This window comes from Etheostoma spectabile, chromosome 4, assembly GCF_008692095.1.
Source record: "Etheostoma spectabile isolate EspeVRDwgs_2016 chromosome 4, UIUC_Espe_1.0, whole genome shotgun sequence".
Lineage (NCBI taxonomy): Eukaryota > Metazoa > Chordata > Actinopteri > Perciformes > Percidae > Etheostoma > Etheostoma spectabile.
Genome location: NC_045736.1, coordinates 10,917,824 through 10,935,554, shown reverse-complemented (window position 1 = coordinate 10,935,554; position 17,731 = coordinate 10,917,824). Strand labels below are relative to the sequence as shown.

Sequence of the window (17,731 nt, the reverse complement as noted above, 5' to 3'; positions counted from 1 at the left end):
AAGTGATTGTGGATGTAGACTCGCACTTGAGCCAATGAAGGCATGTAGATTGACTGAGGCCTAATAAAAATGACATAGTGTCAGCTCATGAACACTCTAATGCTCAGACCGGAGCCTGAGATCATAAGCAATCTCCAAACACAACATCCTGAGTCACTGGACTGAATAAATTTACAGGCAGACATTGAACACGCGTCCTTAAGGAAACAACTGAAGACCATCAAATTGATTGCTTGCTTGCTCAGTGATACTTGTTGCCAAAGTCTTTTCATTCTCTAAAAGAAAATTAGATAAAGTTTTATTAATTGAACTTTTGGATCTAATTCCTAACTGCAGCTTACCCTGCAGAGTCCAAGTTATAAAAGGTTGGAGGAAAAAAAGGCGCAATTAAAGTTATGGTAGGCATTTTATTTTTGCAGCCGTTTGGCAAAAAATTCCATAATGTCCTCAAAAGTTTACATACCCATGCTTAAGTTGACTAAAAAGAGGAATAACAAAATCATGTTTTGTAAATTGATCTTAATGCCTTAATTAAAAAATGAGGTAAAATCCATCCTTTAAGGACACCAATTTTCTTAGTGAATTAATAATGTATTGTAAATAAATAAATGTTCTTCCTTAAAATACAGGGGGCATAAGTATACACACCCCTATGTTAAATTCCCATAGAGGCAGGAAGATGTTTATCAGTAAAGGCCAGTTATTACATGGATCAGGATACTATGCATCCTGATAAAGTTCCCTTGGCCTTTGGAATTAAAATAGCCCCATATCATCACATACCCTTCTTCATACATAGAGATTGGCATGGTTTTATTTCAGTTAGACTAATAGCTGGTTGGATTTGCATTGAGAGATGATTTCATGGAAAGCATCCCATATCCATCTATGTATGTGATGATATGGGACTATTTTAATTCCAAAGGCCTAGGGAACTTTATCAGGATGAATAGTATCCTGATCCATGTAATAACTGGCCTTTACTAATAAACGTCTGCCTGCCTCTATGGGAATTTAACATAGGGGTGTGTATACTTATGCCTCCTGTATTTTAAGGAAGAACATTTATTTATTTACAATACGTTATTCATTCACAAAGAAAATTGGTGTCCTTAAAGGTTGGATTTTACCTCAGTTTTTAATTAAGGCATAAAGATAAATTTCCAAAACATGATTTTTTTATTCCTCTTTTTGTTCAACTTGAGCATGGGCATGTAAACTTATGAGCACAACTGTATGGCTAAAGTATTACATAAGATACTTTGTTGTGCATTGCAGAGACATGAATAATACACGGTAACTGAAGCCAGCGCTTTTATGCAGTGGCAGGATGCTGCGTCACATATAGTCAAAATTGATGCAATTACATTCATTCACATTTACTCGTACGACAATCACAAAGCAATCAAAAAAGACAAATAACACAACACAGCGATTAACAGGCCTCCCCACAAATTCCAGCCAAGCGGCTGGGACTCAACAACCCACACCACCACCACCACGCACACACACAAGGGCACAGCGGCCACTGACACTGCTCAAACATTTAGCAGCAGTACAACAGCAGTAGCTCTAAACTAAGCAGCAACAGCTAGTTTAATCATTTTACTAAAAAGCCGAAAAATCCATTAAACTTACCCAAAGCTGCTCTTCATTTTAAGAAAAAGTAAATTCCCCTTTTTTCCCCATTAACAGAACTCGAAAAAAAACTTGATCTAACGTTGTCACTACCCGATGTGAGTGCAAATGCAAGCTGCGCATGCGTTAATTAGCCACAAGTAGCCTACAAGATGCTAACGTGAGACTTCTGTAATGTCAATACAGTAAAAGCCATCAAACACAACAAAGGCTGTAAGGTTTTGTAAAATACATATGACATTTATATATATATATATATATATATATATATATATATATATATATATATTTTAGAAATTAATTTTAGAATCAGAAAATAATTTTCTGATTCTAAAACGCAGCAGACCAGCTGGCAGTTTAGCCCTTTTCTATCTGTATCAACTGTAACTAAGTTAATGTTTGTGTAACTAGGGCCTTGATTCACAGTATGTCAAATCAAAGGGCTTTACAAAGAAAACGAGATTGTCATCGTCATAGAACTGCCACTTTATGACGGCATTGGGACGGAATAAATTATTAATAGGCTACTCGTAAATTTTTTGTATGAAGCGGCTGCGCCTGTGTCTCTACCTCCAGCAGCTTTAAATGCAAGACTGTGACAGGGACACTAAAAAGAAACACCACTTAAATGTGAACATTAAAACATCATAACTGCTCATAAAAGAATTCAAAGTTTTTCGCAGTAGTTTGTTTGTACAGAATTCTAATTAAAAGTAGTAACTGTGCTGAAATATGACTTCACTACTGTTAGTAGATAGAATAATTGATAACTTGGACCTCAACAACCATAATAACCTAATACTGTATCTCTCTTGTTGATGTTGCAGGATTAGAGAGGAACATGTATGCACATACTGTAGGCAGGAAGAGACTTATGTCATACTTAAGATAATGAACATTTTGAGAAATATTCTTTACTCACTCATTAATCGGTACAAAAACTGAAGTTTAAACATGATAATTTGAGGTTTTTACGTGTGTTTATATGCCAGGTTATTTTTTCCAGTCACTTCCTGGAGCCTTATTGTCACCCTGATATTGACTGATGCTGGGGTTTTCAGGAAACTGGACACTGGATTCTTCTAAAGTTAAAAACTATTTTGACTAGGATCTATTAAGTATAGTTAAAAAAAAGGACATTTCAGAGTTGAAAATTAAATGCGTGAGTGCAATCAGATTTCAATCAGCTCTAATGCACATTAATCTTTAGCTGAGAGCTTGAACAACCTTGGAAATAAAATGCATCCTGCCAATTATTATGTAGACAACAGCTTCTCTAAAAATGCACACGCACACGCACACACACACACTTAATGTGAGCTAAACTATTACTGCAGGGTGCTGCAGAAGGCAAAGTCCCTCCCCTCGATTTTATGACCAGCGCATTTTTTTATAGACTCGTAAGAGAGAGTGACTAAGAGAGAGAGAGCAAGTAGGGACGTGGAAGAGTATAGTGATGCACTAGCATCCGGTTCTGAACAAAGCTTGAACAACATGCTAAGGATTAATCGCCCAACATCCCTTCAGGAGCACAAAAGGGCCACTCATTAATGTGTCCATGTGACAAAGAGAAAAAAAGGACAATTCTTTTTAGCCAACATACATAATGGAAGCAAAACCTAAAGTGGAGAAAAGAAGTTTCAACAATCAATTTTGATTTTTTTTTTTTTTACTATATAAAGGTAAGCGAGATCTGTGAATAGCAAAAATGTCTTCTTCTCCTGGCATTAAGCGTCGGGAACATGTGGACATGATGTACATCTCCATTGAAACAGCTATTGCCCTGGCCTCTGTGGTGGGGAATGTGCTGGTGGTGTTGGCTGTGTGTGTGAACCGAGCTCTCCGCAACACCACCTTCTGCTTCATTGTGTCTCTGGCCGTGGCTGATATCGCTGTGGGGGTTTTGGTCATCCCTCTGGCTATTATCATTAGTCTGGGATTTAACACTCAGTTTTACACCTGCCTCTTCCTGTCCTGCCTGCTGCTGATCATCACCCAGAGCTCCATCCTTTCCCTCCTGGCCATCGCCATTGACCGATATCTGCGTGTCAAGATTCCCACCAGGTGAGGAACTCTTGTAAAAAGTAAAAAAAAAAAGTAGCTATACTTTCATTTAAAAAGTGTATTTTCCCAGGATTTAGAAAGATTAACGGAAAGTACAGATCAGTTTGGTTGAGATTGTGTTGGATGATGAATGTTGGGATCACAAATCAAAAAGAGCAATAAAATATTCATAACTGAGAGGAAAAGGAAGCGTATCCCACACTAATTAATCCGTGAGTAGTTTTGATTGCCTGTTCCAGTTCGTTGCAGCTTTCTTAATAAACAGACTCTGAAAAGAGTTATTGGCATAAGTGCTCTTTATTCACAAGCCTGATTTCACTAGAACTCAATCGATTGTAGATTGATTGCACCGCATGTATCTCTTCCAATATAAATCAAATCAAGGAACTTTTATTTATATATTACTAAATTACAAATCATCTGAGATTGCTCTCAGGACCAACATATTGTGACTGTAACAGTTGAATTGAACTTTTTTCTTAAACAGCAAAACCTCTTAATTTTCTGATAATCCTACTCCCTAAAGTTGTCTCAAAAACATTTTAGGAGTAAAAATAGTAGTAATAAGTTGGTTTTTTTATTGCTTTTATCTTCAGAGAATAAACTAAGAGCAGGTGGTTGATGTCTGACATGGCACCCCATATCGTCTGGTTTAATGCAAATCAATGGGCTGGACATCAAGAGCTTTTAAGCAAATGAAAATGCCACTGTCTGCCTACATAACTGACATAGTTTGTTTAAGGAGTTTGGCAGTTCCCCATACTCCTTTTTATTTGTCAGTTGGATCCTTATGTTAAAAGCTGGCACTTGAGAAAAATGCTTCTCAACAATAATCTATGGTTTGGCGTTTGTTCAAAAAAATACTCATCCAGTAGTGCTGCGTGCATGTGTCCATTTCAATGATTAAAAACCTGTCTTCATTTGTTTTCCAACAACTGCTCAGGTACAACACCATAGTAACCCAGAGGAGGGCATATGTGGCAGTTTTTCTGTGTTGGATCCTCTCTTTCCTCACTGGATTGGTTCCAATGATTGGATGGAACAACCGCAACGTTCAAGGAAACCTCAGCGGTTCCAGCGACATTGTCTGTGAATTCACCGCTGTCATGAGAATGGACTACATGGTGTACTTCAATTTCTTTGGCTGGGTGGTGGTTCCGCTGTCCATAATGATCGCTCTGTACGGGGAGATCTTTAGGGTGATCCGGCGGAGGCTTAACCAGCGTGCTGAAGCCACGTGCGATGGAGACAGGTACTATCGGAAGGAGCTGAAGCTGGCCAAATCCCTGGCCTTGGTGGTGTTCCTCTTTGCTGTGTGTTGGCTGCCAATCCACATCATGAACTGTATTAGCTTTTTCTGCCCAAAGTGTTCCATACCTAAGTCGGCCACGTATGTAGGCATTTTCATGTCCCATGTGAACTCGGCACTCAACCCAATGGTTTACGCATACAGGATAAATGGCTTCCGTGTCACGCTGATCCAGATCACTAGCCGCTGCATGTTTTGTAAACCCACTGAGCCCACGGCGTGCTCCACCAGCACACCAGCCATACCAGACAAAGTGGATGTAAAACTGTAACAAAGTACCTGCTGTACTCCCATGCACATGGTGTACAGTGAGATGGTGCACCGATGGCACTCATTGAATTACATGTAAGTGATATTTGGAATATCGACCGATTAACGAACATAATAGCAAAGCACTTCATTGAGTTCATCTCTGACCCATTCATATTTATTTGACATTTAGATTAAAAAAGATCAGCCTGCAATCAACAGAACAATTACATATTCCCATCAACGTGCATTATTTTGTTTTCAATTGATGCTTCATAAACTGATTCATATTGAATTATAATATATACTGTATGTCAACATAATAAGTGATGCAACAAACATTTCATGTTCAAATAGGTTGTTGGTAAATTCACCAGAATAAACTTTGATTGTTTCTTCAAATATGTTAATGTTATAGTTTCTTTTTCAGATTTACGACAATTTAAATTGGCTACATTTTAGACAAGACTATGGTCCCTATTTAAATGATCCACGCGCACGGCCGGAAGCGCATGGCGCAGGTGTGTTTAGGGGTTTTACTTTGTGTTTTCATTAATTCATAGGTGTGTTTTGAGAGTAATAGGCAATAAACCAATAAGAGTGTCATCTCCCATTCCCTTTAAAAGCCAGGTGGGTTTGTACCTTGGCACATTGCTATCAAGACGGCCAATTTGCACCATCATGTTTTTATTTGTAATCTTTTCATTTTGTCTTCTCTGTTTGTGTACTGCTGCGCTTCCCTGTGTGTGTGTGTTACAAGCATAGTGTGCGTGCTGTGTATAAGCCTAGCTGCATTTTGCTTTCACTAATTTGCTGTTAAAATAACAATGAAATGTTGTGTTGCTGACTTTAGACCAGGTTTTTGTCGGTCAATGGCCCAATCACTTCCTGCTACTTCAAGATAGCGATACACCAAGAATGCACCTGAACACACCTCCCTGTAAGACCAGCATGCCCACGGGCGCAAAGATGGGCGCAGGTGCATTTTCTATTTAAACGACGTGGACGCTGGAAGGGAATTGACAACTGTGTCAGCCATAAACTACCAAAACCACTTGTGTCGGGCTTTCCGCTGCGCCGGGTGCAAGATAGGGCCCAAAGAGTCTCCAGCCGTGCCCGTGGCTCTGTGAGGCTGTATTGGGCTCAGCAGTGCTTTAAGCTAAATTCTAACAGGCTCACAATGACAATGATAACATACTAAAAAGATCAGCAAAGTAAAAGTTCATTATAAAGGGGAACTTGAAGTTCTGTATCAAATTAAATGGCAACCTATCCTGGAGAAGAGAACTTTGACCTGCTTGGCCAGAGGATCACCAGAGTCATTAGGATTCATCCTCTGGGCAAAATGAATGTCCGTACAAAATGTCAGGGTAATATGTCACACAGTTGAGTTATTTTAATTGGCACCAAAGTGGTGGATGTACAGATCAACATTGCAGTGAAGAACCATGCGGCTAGCTGGCTAAAAATTAGACTAGATTTAGTACAAAACATTAATTTGCAAATCCTTACTTTTGACTTTTGAGTAGTCACTTAAATGGAAAGACGTATTGGGTAAGACACATTTAGAGAGAAAGTACAGTGTGTTCTGAAATTTGATGTTTCACAGGGAACCATTCAATAAAGAGAGAGCTGAAAAAAGCCCTGCCTGGAATGAACAATGAGCCACTAAACCAAATGGAATAAAACTCTTGCAACATTAAAACAATCCAGCCATGAGTCTTCATCATGGGATGCAAGGATCTTGTCAGCTAATTCAGCTTGTTTGAACCATATTTCAATCAATAGCTGTGGCAGGGTGTTGAAAAGACTGAGTAAATTGCCCAGAGAGCTTTATGCTGAAGTGATTTATCCCAACTGTAAAGCTAAAGCTTCTTCTAAATCTGCATCAGTTCTGCTTTGTCATCACTTTGACTTATGCCATGGTTTCAGTCCATGTCACACTGCTTCCACGTAAGGAACCTATACTTGAGAACAAAAGGTCTAATCTGGTTCAGACTCTGCAAGTTTAAACGTGGTTGTCATTGTATATGTGGGTTTTGACTATTATACATATACTACAGTATATGTATACTACAGTGAGATGTTTATTTTCCTCACATCTATGTACATTCATCTGCTGTGCCCTTATAAAGAGGAATAGTTTCAAATGAAAATGTTGTCGTCTGACACTTTCACTCTATCTCTGTCTGTTCCTCCCTCACAAACATATCAATACGTATTTTACCATCTGTCACCTCCTTCCTTGATGAGGGATTTGAAACTGCTGAGTGTTGTCTAATCCCAAGCCCTCATCTTAGTGACTGAGGTGCACAACCAACTCGGCTTTGACTGCCTTTGCACCACACACTCCTGTGGCAGTCGCGGGTAGCCTTCCGAATGCTGAAGGAGCAAACAAGCATGGTGTAGGTGTGGAGCCAAAAAAAAAAGAGCCAAGAATCTTAATTTTGTGTGTGCATCGTATCTTCATACTTAACTCGTTTTCTTTGAGGTAAGTTCCGTTCACATTCATCCTAAAACAGCAGCAAAGCAAAGTTTTGAGCAGATAATGTAAGTAATTAAGTGTCAGGAAGCAATGCTAATACTTTTGTCATTTTAATATTCTCAGACAACTAACGAACTTTCATTACTAGCACCAACACCACAATAAAATGGCTGCAGCAGAGGGTGGCCAAGACATGGAGGCTCCGGTGGAAGAGATAAACGACACATCGGACGCCTTGCTACACTTTGGAAAATACCACGAATCCCGGCGGGAGCTACCTTGGGAGCAGTGGACATTCAGAGAAAAGGCAAATTTTTACGTGGACCGCATCTTCCTTGTGCTCTTGGTCATGTTTCTCCTCGTACTACTGGGAGAATGCGGCTATAAAGTATTGTACGTGACAAACATAAAGCTGATTGCAGAGTTTGTGTCAGATTCGGTGGGCTTTCTGTTTGACTGGCTCTTCACCCAGGAGAAACAGGAGGAGTTATTTGAATTGTAGCTTTGATAATACAGACTGACCACTTGATTCTATTATCACTTTGGTTGTGTTTTCTATTTTAGGCACATGTGGTTTCACAAATTCCCAGTAAAGAATCCATCCATAGCTCCATCTTCACTAGAGATACAGCAATGTATTATAGATTTCTGAACTCTACTTTTGGTGAATGGAAATAAAGAATGTTTGCAATTTATCGAATCATTGTTGTGTCTTACAATACTGCACACATGATTTGTAGGATCTCCACCTCTAGACTGTTGCTTTAATGTCAATAAAATGGCATTGCTTTGAAGATGGCATTGGTATAAAGTATATTCCAAATTTCAAGCCACTTAAGAGACCATTTAAGGGAAATACCAGGGTTCAAGGGGTTAACACCTGTAGTTACTTTTAAGGCTTGGATTTTATATTCAAATGATATAATCTCCTCATAAATGATACATTGTTATGTATTAATCTACCCAATAATTACATCATATTTTGACTAGTTACAGCATTCTGAAAGGGATTCTGCAGCCTAATGACTTATTTTAAAACTAAAAGTACATTTTATTGGTGATACTTTTACCAGATTGTACTGCAAATGAAAATAAATGTAAGATAAACTGTTAATACATGGTGTATTTTACACCATTATGCAAGCTGCCGCTATAGTTGAAAAACAAATACAGATTTTCTATTAAAAAGAATGAAGAATGAGTAACATATACTCATATACTTGCAGTGGTTGAATGTAACTATTTACTCAAGTATACAGTTGGCCTCATTGAGTTCGAAGGTACTTGTAATTAAGTTAAAGCTATAGTGCGTAGTTTCTGTCTCCCCACACCATACAGCCTTCCGTGATCGCGCATGCCCCCCCCACCCCTCTTCCACGCAGTTGCTGGTAGCCAAGGAGGACACAGAGGATTCAAAAAACATGATGGACTCTTCAGAATAGGCCATTGTCTTCACTTGAATTTCTGCATGGGAAAGTCACCGGATAACACAACCTTCTGAACATAGTCATACTGAGAAATACAGACAGAGATGTGGGGCGCTGATAGTCTTAATTAGCTCTGTAGCAACTCATTTGGCAACGGCTTGAATGTAAGGGACATTCATTAACATCAAAAAGTTACGCGCTGAAGCTTTAACTATTTTCTTTTCATGCCACTTTAGGTTAATTAGGTTGAGGTGTTGGTTGTATTTTAGTTGTTTCTGCATAGAGTACATGTAAATGCATACTTGTCATTATACTTACATATTTTTACATAGCCTAACATTTTCAATGCAGGACTTACCTTTAGTCAAGTAGCCTAAAAAAAATTTGAATACTTCCTCCACCAGTGCACACTTAGCCTATTGCAGTTTTTATAGCCTGTCTTCATTGGAGATTATTGTATTGCTAGTTGTTATAATAGTAAGAAAACACTCAACAGTGATAAAATAAAACAATGATTTCAAAACACACTGTTTTATATTACAAAAAGTGTAAAAAGTTCAGAAAGTTGTAATTAAAAAAAAACTAAATACATACAGTCATAGTAAATAATGGGGTACGCGCTTGCAGTCTACAATGGAAGAGAACAGTCTATGGATACATGTGACAGATTTCTTTAATTCATGCAATTCATTGGTTTATCGAAATGTTGACGTACACGTCTGTCTTCCAAATGAACCAATGAAATCAATGCAATACACTCCTCTAAAATTTCCGGTACCTCCCCTGCCTCCTCCTTCTCTTCCGGATTTTCTAGCGTGACCGACGTTTCGTGTCTGTTTAGACTTAAAAGTAAGTAACAGTGTGTTCATTAGGTCATGGCTATCTGTGTTTTTAATACGAAATATACTCGACGGTTGGTTTTAATCATGGAAAATGTGGCATTGCTGCAACAGAAGCCTCTGTCACAAATGGAGGACAATGAGCGTTATAGGAAAAGCGCTGGCCGCCATGCTGCTTCTGTTAGCTCGAAATACCATGCGTCACAGTTGTACAGTCACAGACACATGCCGGAGAAGTAGAAAGTAACGTTAGGCTACATCTTAAGTTAAGCACAGTGAAATACAAACTCTTAACACCGACCTTTGGTTCTTGTCCGAGTGAGAGTTTAAGTCCTAAGCATCGTTTCAAAACGACAGCTATCGTTAAAGCTAACATCAAGCTAGGCTCCTACCAATGACATGACTTAACGTAGCTACTCATTAGAGAGATGGCTAACGTTACAGTATTCAGACCATGGTATTCTGAATTATTTTATGCTTGGGCGTATGTTTAATAGTGTTAAGCTACTTCTTGTAAATACAGCACGATGTCACAACGTGATATAGGTAAAAATAAACCTGCCAAATGTGGAAAGCGTGACACGTTTAGCCCCCTAATGGTGATTAAAAGCACTGACGTGAGATGTTGCAGTACGTTATTTTTGAATATTATGGTATTATTAATCCTTATGGGTCCATTTTTAGAAAGGAAAGTCATTCGTAACGATGCTATTTCAAGAATCAATCAGCCCATAGTTATGGCCGCTGTCGTACACCACAAAAAGAACAAACAATTGTGCATTTAATATTCTAGCAACCAGTGAAGAAATATCAACGGGTTAGCTGACAAAATAATTCTTAATTGCTAAAAAACATTGATTGATTTAACAATTCAAAATCATTTAAATATGTTGACAAATGTCCATCACAATTTGCTTGTTTCCATATTCACACTGCTAGTTTTGTCCAACCAACACTTAAGAGACAAATCCTCACAGGCTTAATTATAAATAAATAAAAAGGAACTAGTTAATTCTTTGGCAATTTAGCTTGAAATATTACTCAGTCAATTGTCTTTATCCAGTTACTAGGTCGATTTTATGAAGATACACTAATAATTTGACCTCTGAATGATTTCATGGCCTAGGTAAAGTCAGCAAAAGCCAAGAGTGTGTTTGTATTTTAACAACCTTTAAAACAGGTTGGATGACAAAGTTCCAGCAGGTTTTAACACAAAAATCTGCACACGCATTGTTCACCTGTCATTTTGCGTGTCTCTTCTACAGAATGCGTTACGTGGCCGCTTACCTCCTGGCTGTGCTCGGTGGAAACACCAGCCCCTCTGCAAAAGACATCAAGGCCATCTTGGGCAGCGTAGGAATCGAGGCCGATGACGAACGCTTAAACAAGGTATGCCATTTAACGACGGTAGATTATGCAATTTAAAATTGCTGCTGTGTGGCTGAAGTTAAATATATATTTGTCTGCAGGTCATCAGCGAGCTGAATGGGAAAGACATCAATGCCGTCATGAACTCAGGTAAAGGCCTCTTAGTGAACATGCTTTGAAGATATGAAGGTGTCGTACTTGGAAGAAGGCTAAAAAAAATGTATTTCTTTCCTTTGTCCACAGGCCTCGCTAAGTTAGCCTCCGTACCAGCAGGTGGTGCTGTAGCGGCCCCTGCCGTTGCTGCTGGGGCCGCTGGAGCGGGGGCTGCGCCTGCTGCTGGTATGTGTACACCCCTAATTCTTATCTTGATAAATGAGAGATTTTTTGTCCCGGTTTCTCCAGGATTCCTTTAAGTTCTAAATAGCATTATCATATTTTTGCATTTCGATAGCAATGCAAATACTATGATACATTTAGCAGTTTTTATAAGAGTGCTGCTAAACATTTTTAATTACATATGTAGTGTTGACTGTTGTCTTTCTCCATCTTGTTTCCAGCGGAAGAGAAAAAGGAAGAGAAGAAAGAGGAATCAGAAGACTCAGACGAAGATATGGGCTTTGGACTCTTTGATTAATCTGGATTCTCTGTGTTAAAAAGCAATAAAAATGTAAAAGGTTTACACTCATCACATTGCCTTTTTATCTTTTTTCCTAAGCCTGTGCAAAAGTAATTATTCCCAAAGACCTTACCACTAATAATAATTGTCGGGCTTTTAAAGCTTGATGTTTAAAGTTTTTTTTACTGTCAGCTAAAAATAGTCTAGACTGGCAACCAGACATCATAAGGCAATCCAGACCCTGCATGTGGTCAGTCTGTCCTGCTGTTGGCCAGATAACCACATAATGGCTCCGGCTTAAAGGGACCAGCCTTGATCCAACTATAACAGAGATGGGCCCCACCACCACAGCTCTAAACAGCATGAAAGCCTGCGGACAGTTTTATTTGTCATCTCAACAAACAAAATGCAGATTTTTCCCACGTAATTAGGTTACATTTGTTACTCAGATTTTGTGGTTAAAAAAAAATCAGTCTTATTTCCTGCCATACAAAGACAGACTTGAATTAAAATGTTTATGGGGAGGTTATTGGCAAACCTGAGACAGGTACTTCACAAATTAAAAGAAGTCTAGTAGATGGTAACGTTCTTCACTAAGCAAGGACTTATGAAAGCTTCCTCAGATGTTTTTTCATGGTAAAATTATAGTTGTTTTGAGCTAATACCATTAATATTGGTTGCAGTCCAGAAGCAGAGCCCAATAGTGCCTGCAGGGACACCTCAGAGCTGCAGAGCTGTCATTAATGTGTTAATTACACCTGTGCTTTCCGTGCTATGACGAGCCAACAGTCTGCTGGGAAGTTTGTGCTTATCTAAGGGCTGGGACTAACTGATGACTATGAGTCATCAGTTACAGTCAATTCATCTTTTGTTATTTCATTTGAACTCAACTTTGTGACCATGTGACCGTTTTTCCACTACCTACTCCCCAGCAATTCTTTTCTTTTTTCTTACCTGACAGCCGCCTCTACATGTGTCAACAAAGTAAGTTTCAGACGTCACCTTCCATAAAAACCATAAAGAAACAAAACAACTCATCTAAATGTTAAGTAGTTAGAAACATGAATGTATTATGTATGGAAAGATTTAAATTTCCAATTAACATTTAACACCAATTCAATTTCCCATGGCAGTGAATGAGGACACCAGGACTACTGTTTTCACTGAGCGGTTTCTTCATCTTTCTCTCCATTTGCTTCTGCCACCCTTTTCCCTGATGCATGGGAGTACATGTGTTGCATAGCACTGTGCTGCTGGATGTACGAGAATCCCTTGTGAGCACATTAGTTCTGGCACAATATAAATGCGGTCCTTTATATTGTAGAAAAAGGCCTCCTGCCTGCAGGGGAAGCTGTGCCACATGTCGGAGCCACCACTGCACGCTTTAAGCATGTAACTGACAGGCTGTCACATCTCATAATTACCTGACAGCTGGGAATCTAATATAGATGCCATCAACAATCTTTACAGAAATAATACACATGAACACGTGTTATTGATGTTAAGCTGCATAATCAACCCACACTGCATGAGGTAGCAGTTCATTAATTGCTTTCTTGCTTTGTAAAGTAGAATGGTACTTCCAATCCTTTTTGACTTGTGACCCCTTAAATTAAAGCATGGTCAGCTTGTCATTGGTTTCACATTTATACCAGTGGTAACTGTTTCAACAAAGAGTAATTTTTTGAGAAATTTCAGAAGAAGGATAAGGTCAAAGTATCCAGTAGCAAAAAGGCAAATCTATATATATTGTCTGAAAAATCATAAAACACAAGTATGTGTGTCTTTTCCCAGACATCTGTCTTTTTAATTGTCTTCTAACCCTTAAAATGGATCTCGCGACCCCTTGACGGGGTCCTTACCCCAGGTTGGGAAACACTACCATCGCCTCAGCTCTCTTGGAACCTCGAGTAAGGTAGTACTAAAAAAAAAGCACCTGTTAGCAGGTACCAGGGACTTTTTTCATAATCATAATTTGCTGTCAGACTCTACAACACCTGCACCACCTGATAATGTTGTAGTTCTGTTCCTGTTTTTTATTTAATCCATACACTCTCTGTCTATCTTTATCTGTATTTATATTTTTCCATTACAAGTACTTACTTTTTCAATATTACTTAGGGTCACAGGTGAATATAACTTATATTATGGTGACCTACTTTTGCATTATTACTGTAATTACATATTCAAGTCGAGGTGGTAAAACGGCAATAGTAAGAGAAACAAAGTGTCTCCCCTGTGCTTTCTGACCAACATCTGAAGCAGGATAAGTTAACCCTCTCCTTGATTTCGTGTCAGGCCACGGTGTAGTGGTCTGCGGGGGTACGCCGTCAATTCTACGCCCAACTTTAAAACGCCCTTTAGCCTCCAGCTGTTTGACATTACTCAGTCTATTAGATTTCACCCTCTCTTCTAGAGCAGGAGTGGATTTCTTGGAATAAAAGTGTTTTGCACTCAATGACTATTTTACAGATGGAGTGAGGCCAAGAGTGCAGGGGCCTGTTTTAGCAAGCCTTGATTTTGCATTGCACTATTTATTGCACAAAGTTGCACAGTTCAAGAGACGTAAGTTCACTTGCCAAAGAGCATAGCCTGACAGAAATGTATGGTGTCTTAAATACAAAAAAAAAACACACACAAATTTGAGCATTAAATCATCTTTCAAATATGTAATATGAACGCCAGCATTCATGTCACATTTCAATTAGCTTCTATTAAATAAAGCTTGACATTTTAAAATCCTAGAAGTATATATATTTTTTAAGTTTACTATTGCACAGCGGTGTCTTATAGCTTATATACATCACAAGTCATTGCATTGCTCCTTTGTATAATTACAAATCAATACCCAGGAGGTATAGGAATCAATGGTGGATTTGTAACAAAGAAAACAAGCATCACATTATTAGTGTCATTGTAGAATCAGCCATTTGTGAGTCTAAAATATTGCGTCATGTTTTAGGACTGTGACCTTACATGTAAAGGACATCAGTCAACACTTTGAGAAGTACACACTCAAATGTTAATGGCGACAATTCTTTAGCTTAAAACTTCTTGGGTGAGGTACCCTACTGTGATCTCAAAAGAGGAAATTCATGCTTGCAACACATCCTGAGAAAAGTTCACTTCACTTTGCAGCAACAGTTTTGTTTTTGAATGGCCGCCTCTCAGACATCACTGTCGGACCCTGGGTGATTTGTACATGCCTGTAAAAGACAACAAAACAGTTATAACCTCTTGGTGTGTTTATGTGTTCGGGTGACTGTTCAGACTGTATGCTACACTTCAATTTAACTGATACACTGGACACTACTTAAATTCAAGCTGAATGGTTATGTGGGTTAATTTTCACACAAAAAAGAGCACCAAAGTTGTCTAATATTAAGTTTTCTCTTTTTTCAACAGGTGTGTTTCGTACCTGTTGGTATTTAAATCGGTCCTGTAGATACCGGTGCCCCAGGCCAGTGATGTGACCTATATTCTGTTTGGAGAGCCCGGCTATCCGTGCAGTAAAGTCCAGCGTAAAGGCCAACTTGACCAGCTCAGGTGCTGTCGGTAGGACGCTGGGAGGATTGTGGGTCGGCGATGCTTCTGTCTCCAGATACGCATCAGCCAACTTCTGGAATGAAGAGTATGACATCCCTTGAAAGAAGCTGTTCAGGGTGGGGTTGTCTTTCAGCTGCAGGGTGATAAAGAGAGCCAGGCTGTCGGTAAATACAGTACACTTTGACCTAGCAGGGATTTTACAGCTAAGAAACATGCATGGTAAAAAACTGACACCATAAAACTGCCTAACCACGGCTACAAAACAGTTTTATTATTCCACCAGGTGACTGGCTAATCAAACATGATATTAATGGAGTTTGCACTTTTTATTATCTTGACTTAATAACAGCTGTTTATGGTTTATTAAGGTTGCTTTTGCTTTCTGTTGAAACTGCTCAAGCACAACAACACTTATGTATGTAACCGTATTTAATTCTAATAAAATTAACTAATTGCATAATCTAATAAATAACCCCACTCTGGGAATATTGACAGGATAATTTCTTTAAATGCTTCAGACAAATGTTTAATCGTCACGCACTCTCATCAACTTGTTTGTTTTACTTAAAACAGTTATTAATACCAACCTTGATATCTATGGCATCACCCTCCACCTTTGTTAAATTAATGATCCTGTCGATAACTTCCTCTGTGGGAAAACACAAAGCAAGGGGAAATGGAATCAAAATGCTGAACAACAAAGGAAGATATAGATATTATAGAAATTTGCAAGGCTCGCTGAATGCAAAGAGAAAGGGTTTCTCACCATCAGAGAGAAGTTGAACTTCCTCTTTTCCTTGGACCTCGTGAACAATTTTTTCTAGTTCCTCTGACACCGTCTCGTAGTAATATTCTGTCGGTTCCACGCTGACGACAGCTGCAAAGAAACAATTATTTGTACATGACCTTAAGGATAAACAGCATGTGGTTAGAGCATTTTTTCAACATATTTCCAATAATTCTAGTTACATTAAGAACACATTTTAACAAATTACTTGTCACTTCTAATGTCACACAAATGAGTTTAATTTCTTCAGTCATGTTCAATCATCAGACTTACCTTCAACCCGAGTGATGTCAGCAGGGTGGAGATCTTTACCAGGTTTATTTTGTTTTGTAAGAGATATGCGCCTTTTGGAGAACCTTCTTATTATGGATTTTTTCCTCGTGGCCTTTCTTCTTAGTGAAATGTCAGGAGTTATGGGCAGGCACGTTGTCACAGTGTCTTCTGCTGAGGAGGCCTTGGCCACCTCTAATGGACCGTCCTGCTCGTCATCTAGCTCCTCGTCACTCTTCCGAGAGAAAATACCCAGGAAACTTTTCCAAAAAGAGGGCTTCTTGTTCTTCTTTGATTTCTTGGCGGGCTTCTCTGCTTCCTCGGGACATTTCTCAGGCGGAGCTGCGGGAAGTTCCACCGCAGCAAATGTACCAATTTTCTTGTCGTTTAATCCATCGGCCAAGTGAAGGGAAGGGTCACTGGAATGTCGTCGTAGCTTTATTGGCATTGTCACCCACTTTTCTTTCCTCCCAGCCCTCTTATCCCCCTGTGTCCCATCATTTACGCTGAGGCTGCGCTTGACGTACACCTCCAGCAGACGGATTGTATCCTTGTGAGGCACAAAAATCAACTGGCCGTTGTTGGGCCTTTGTGTTTCTGTCTGGGTTTCCATGGTGGGACTACTACAACAGAAAGAAAACACCACACATACATTAGGTTACAAGATGGGTTTTGCATCAAACTTCTGCCAATTTCAGTCAGACATCACTCATGCTCTAAGCAGCATTTTGGAACAAGCCTTAAAGGTCCCATGACATGGTGCTCTTTGGATGCTTTATATAGACCTTAGTGGTCCCCTACTACTGTACCTGAAGTCTCTTTATATAGACCTAGTGGTCCCCTAATACCAATCTGAAGTTCTTTTTATATAGACCTTATGGTCCCCTAATACCATATCTGAGTCTCTTTTATAGACATTAGTGGTCTAATACATATCGAAGTCCTTTATGTAGACCTTAGTGGTCCTAATACGTATCTGAGTCTCTTTTATATAGACCTTAGTGGTCCCCTAATACTGTACCTGAAGTCTCTTTATATATAGACCTTAGTGGTCCCCTAATACCATATCTGAAGTCTCTTTTATATAGACATTAGTGGTTCTCTAATACCATATCTGAAGTCTCTTTTATGTA

The 17,731-nt window shown here is 39.0% G+C and overlaps 3 protein-coding genes across 3 annotated transcripts in view; 2 read left to right on the top strand and 1 right to left on the bottom strand.

Annotated features, from left to right (window-relative positions):
* Positions 1-2,966: 2,966 nt before the first annotated feature.
* LOC116688232 (adenosine receptor A1) lies at positions 2,967-5,725 on the top strand. The gene is made up of 2 exons (XM_032514102.1): positions 2,967-3,702; positions 4,646-5,725. Exons 1-2 carry the CDS (start codon positions 3,347-3,349, stop codon positions 5,280-5,282), a joined length of 993 nt encoding a protein of 330 aa, XP_032369993.1. The 5' UTR covers positions 2,967-3,346; the 3' UTR covers positions 5,283-5,725.
* A 4,241-nt stretch (positions 5,726-9,966) lies between these two features.
* rplp2 (ribosomal protein, large P2) lies at positions 9,967-12,064 on the top strand (the record flags this gene model as incomplete). The annotated part of the gene is given in 5 exon segments (XM_032514103.1): positions 9,967-10,021; positions 11,277-11,400; positions 11,481-11,529; positions 11,623-11,718; positions 11,937-12,064. Coding segments are annotated over 4 exon segments (345 nt in total). The 3' UTR covers positions 12,014-12,064.
* Positions 12,065-14,490: 2,426 nt separating this feature from the next.
* Positions 14,491-17,731, bottom strand: part of LOC116688356 (uncharacterized) — a 4,373-nt gene continuing 1,132 nt past the window's right edge. The window contains exons 2-6 of the mRNA XM_032514358.1: positions 16,602-17,221; positions 16,308-16,418; positions 16,129-16,190; positions 15,414-15,674; positions 14,491-15,201 (exon numbers count right to left, since the gene is read on the bottom strand). Of these exons, the coding sequence (XP_032370249.1) occupies positions 15,163-15,201; positions 15,414-15,674; positions 16,129-16,190; positions 16,308-16,418; positions 16,602-17,221 (1,093 nt within the window). The 3' untranslated portion in view covers positions 14,491-15,162. The remainder of the gene's footprint in view (positions 15,202-15,413; positions 15,675-16,128; positions 16,191-16,307; positions 16,419-16,601; positions 17,222-17,731) is intronic.

Coding starts and splice junctions, on each gene's coding strand:
- LOC116688232 (XM_032514102.1), top strand. CDS start 3,347: ATGTCTTCTTCTCCTGGCATTAAGCGTCGGGAACATGTGGACATGATG. Junction 3,703..4,645: donor CGTGTCAAGATTCCCACCAG/GTGAGGAACTCT, acceptor ACAACTGCTCAG/GTACAACACCATAGTAACCC.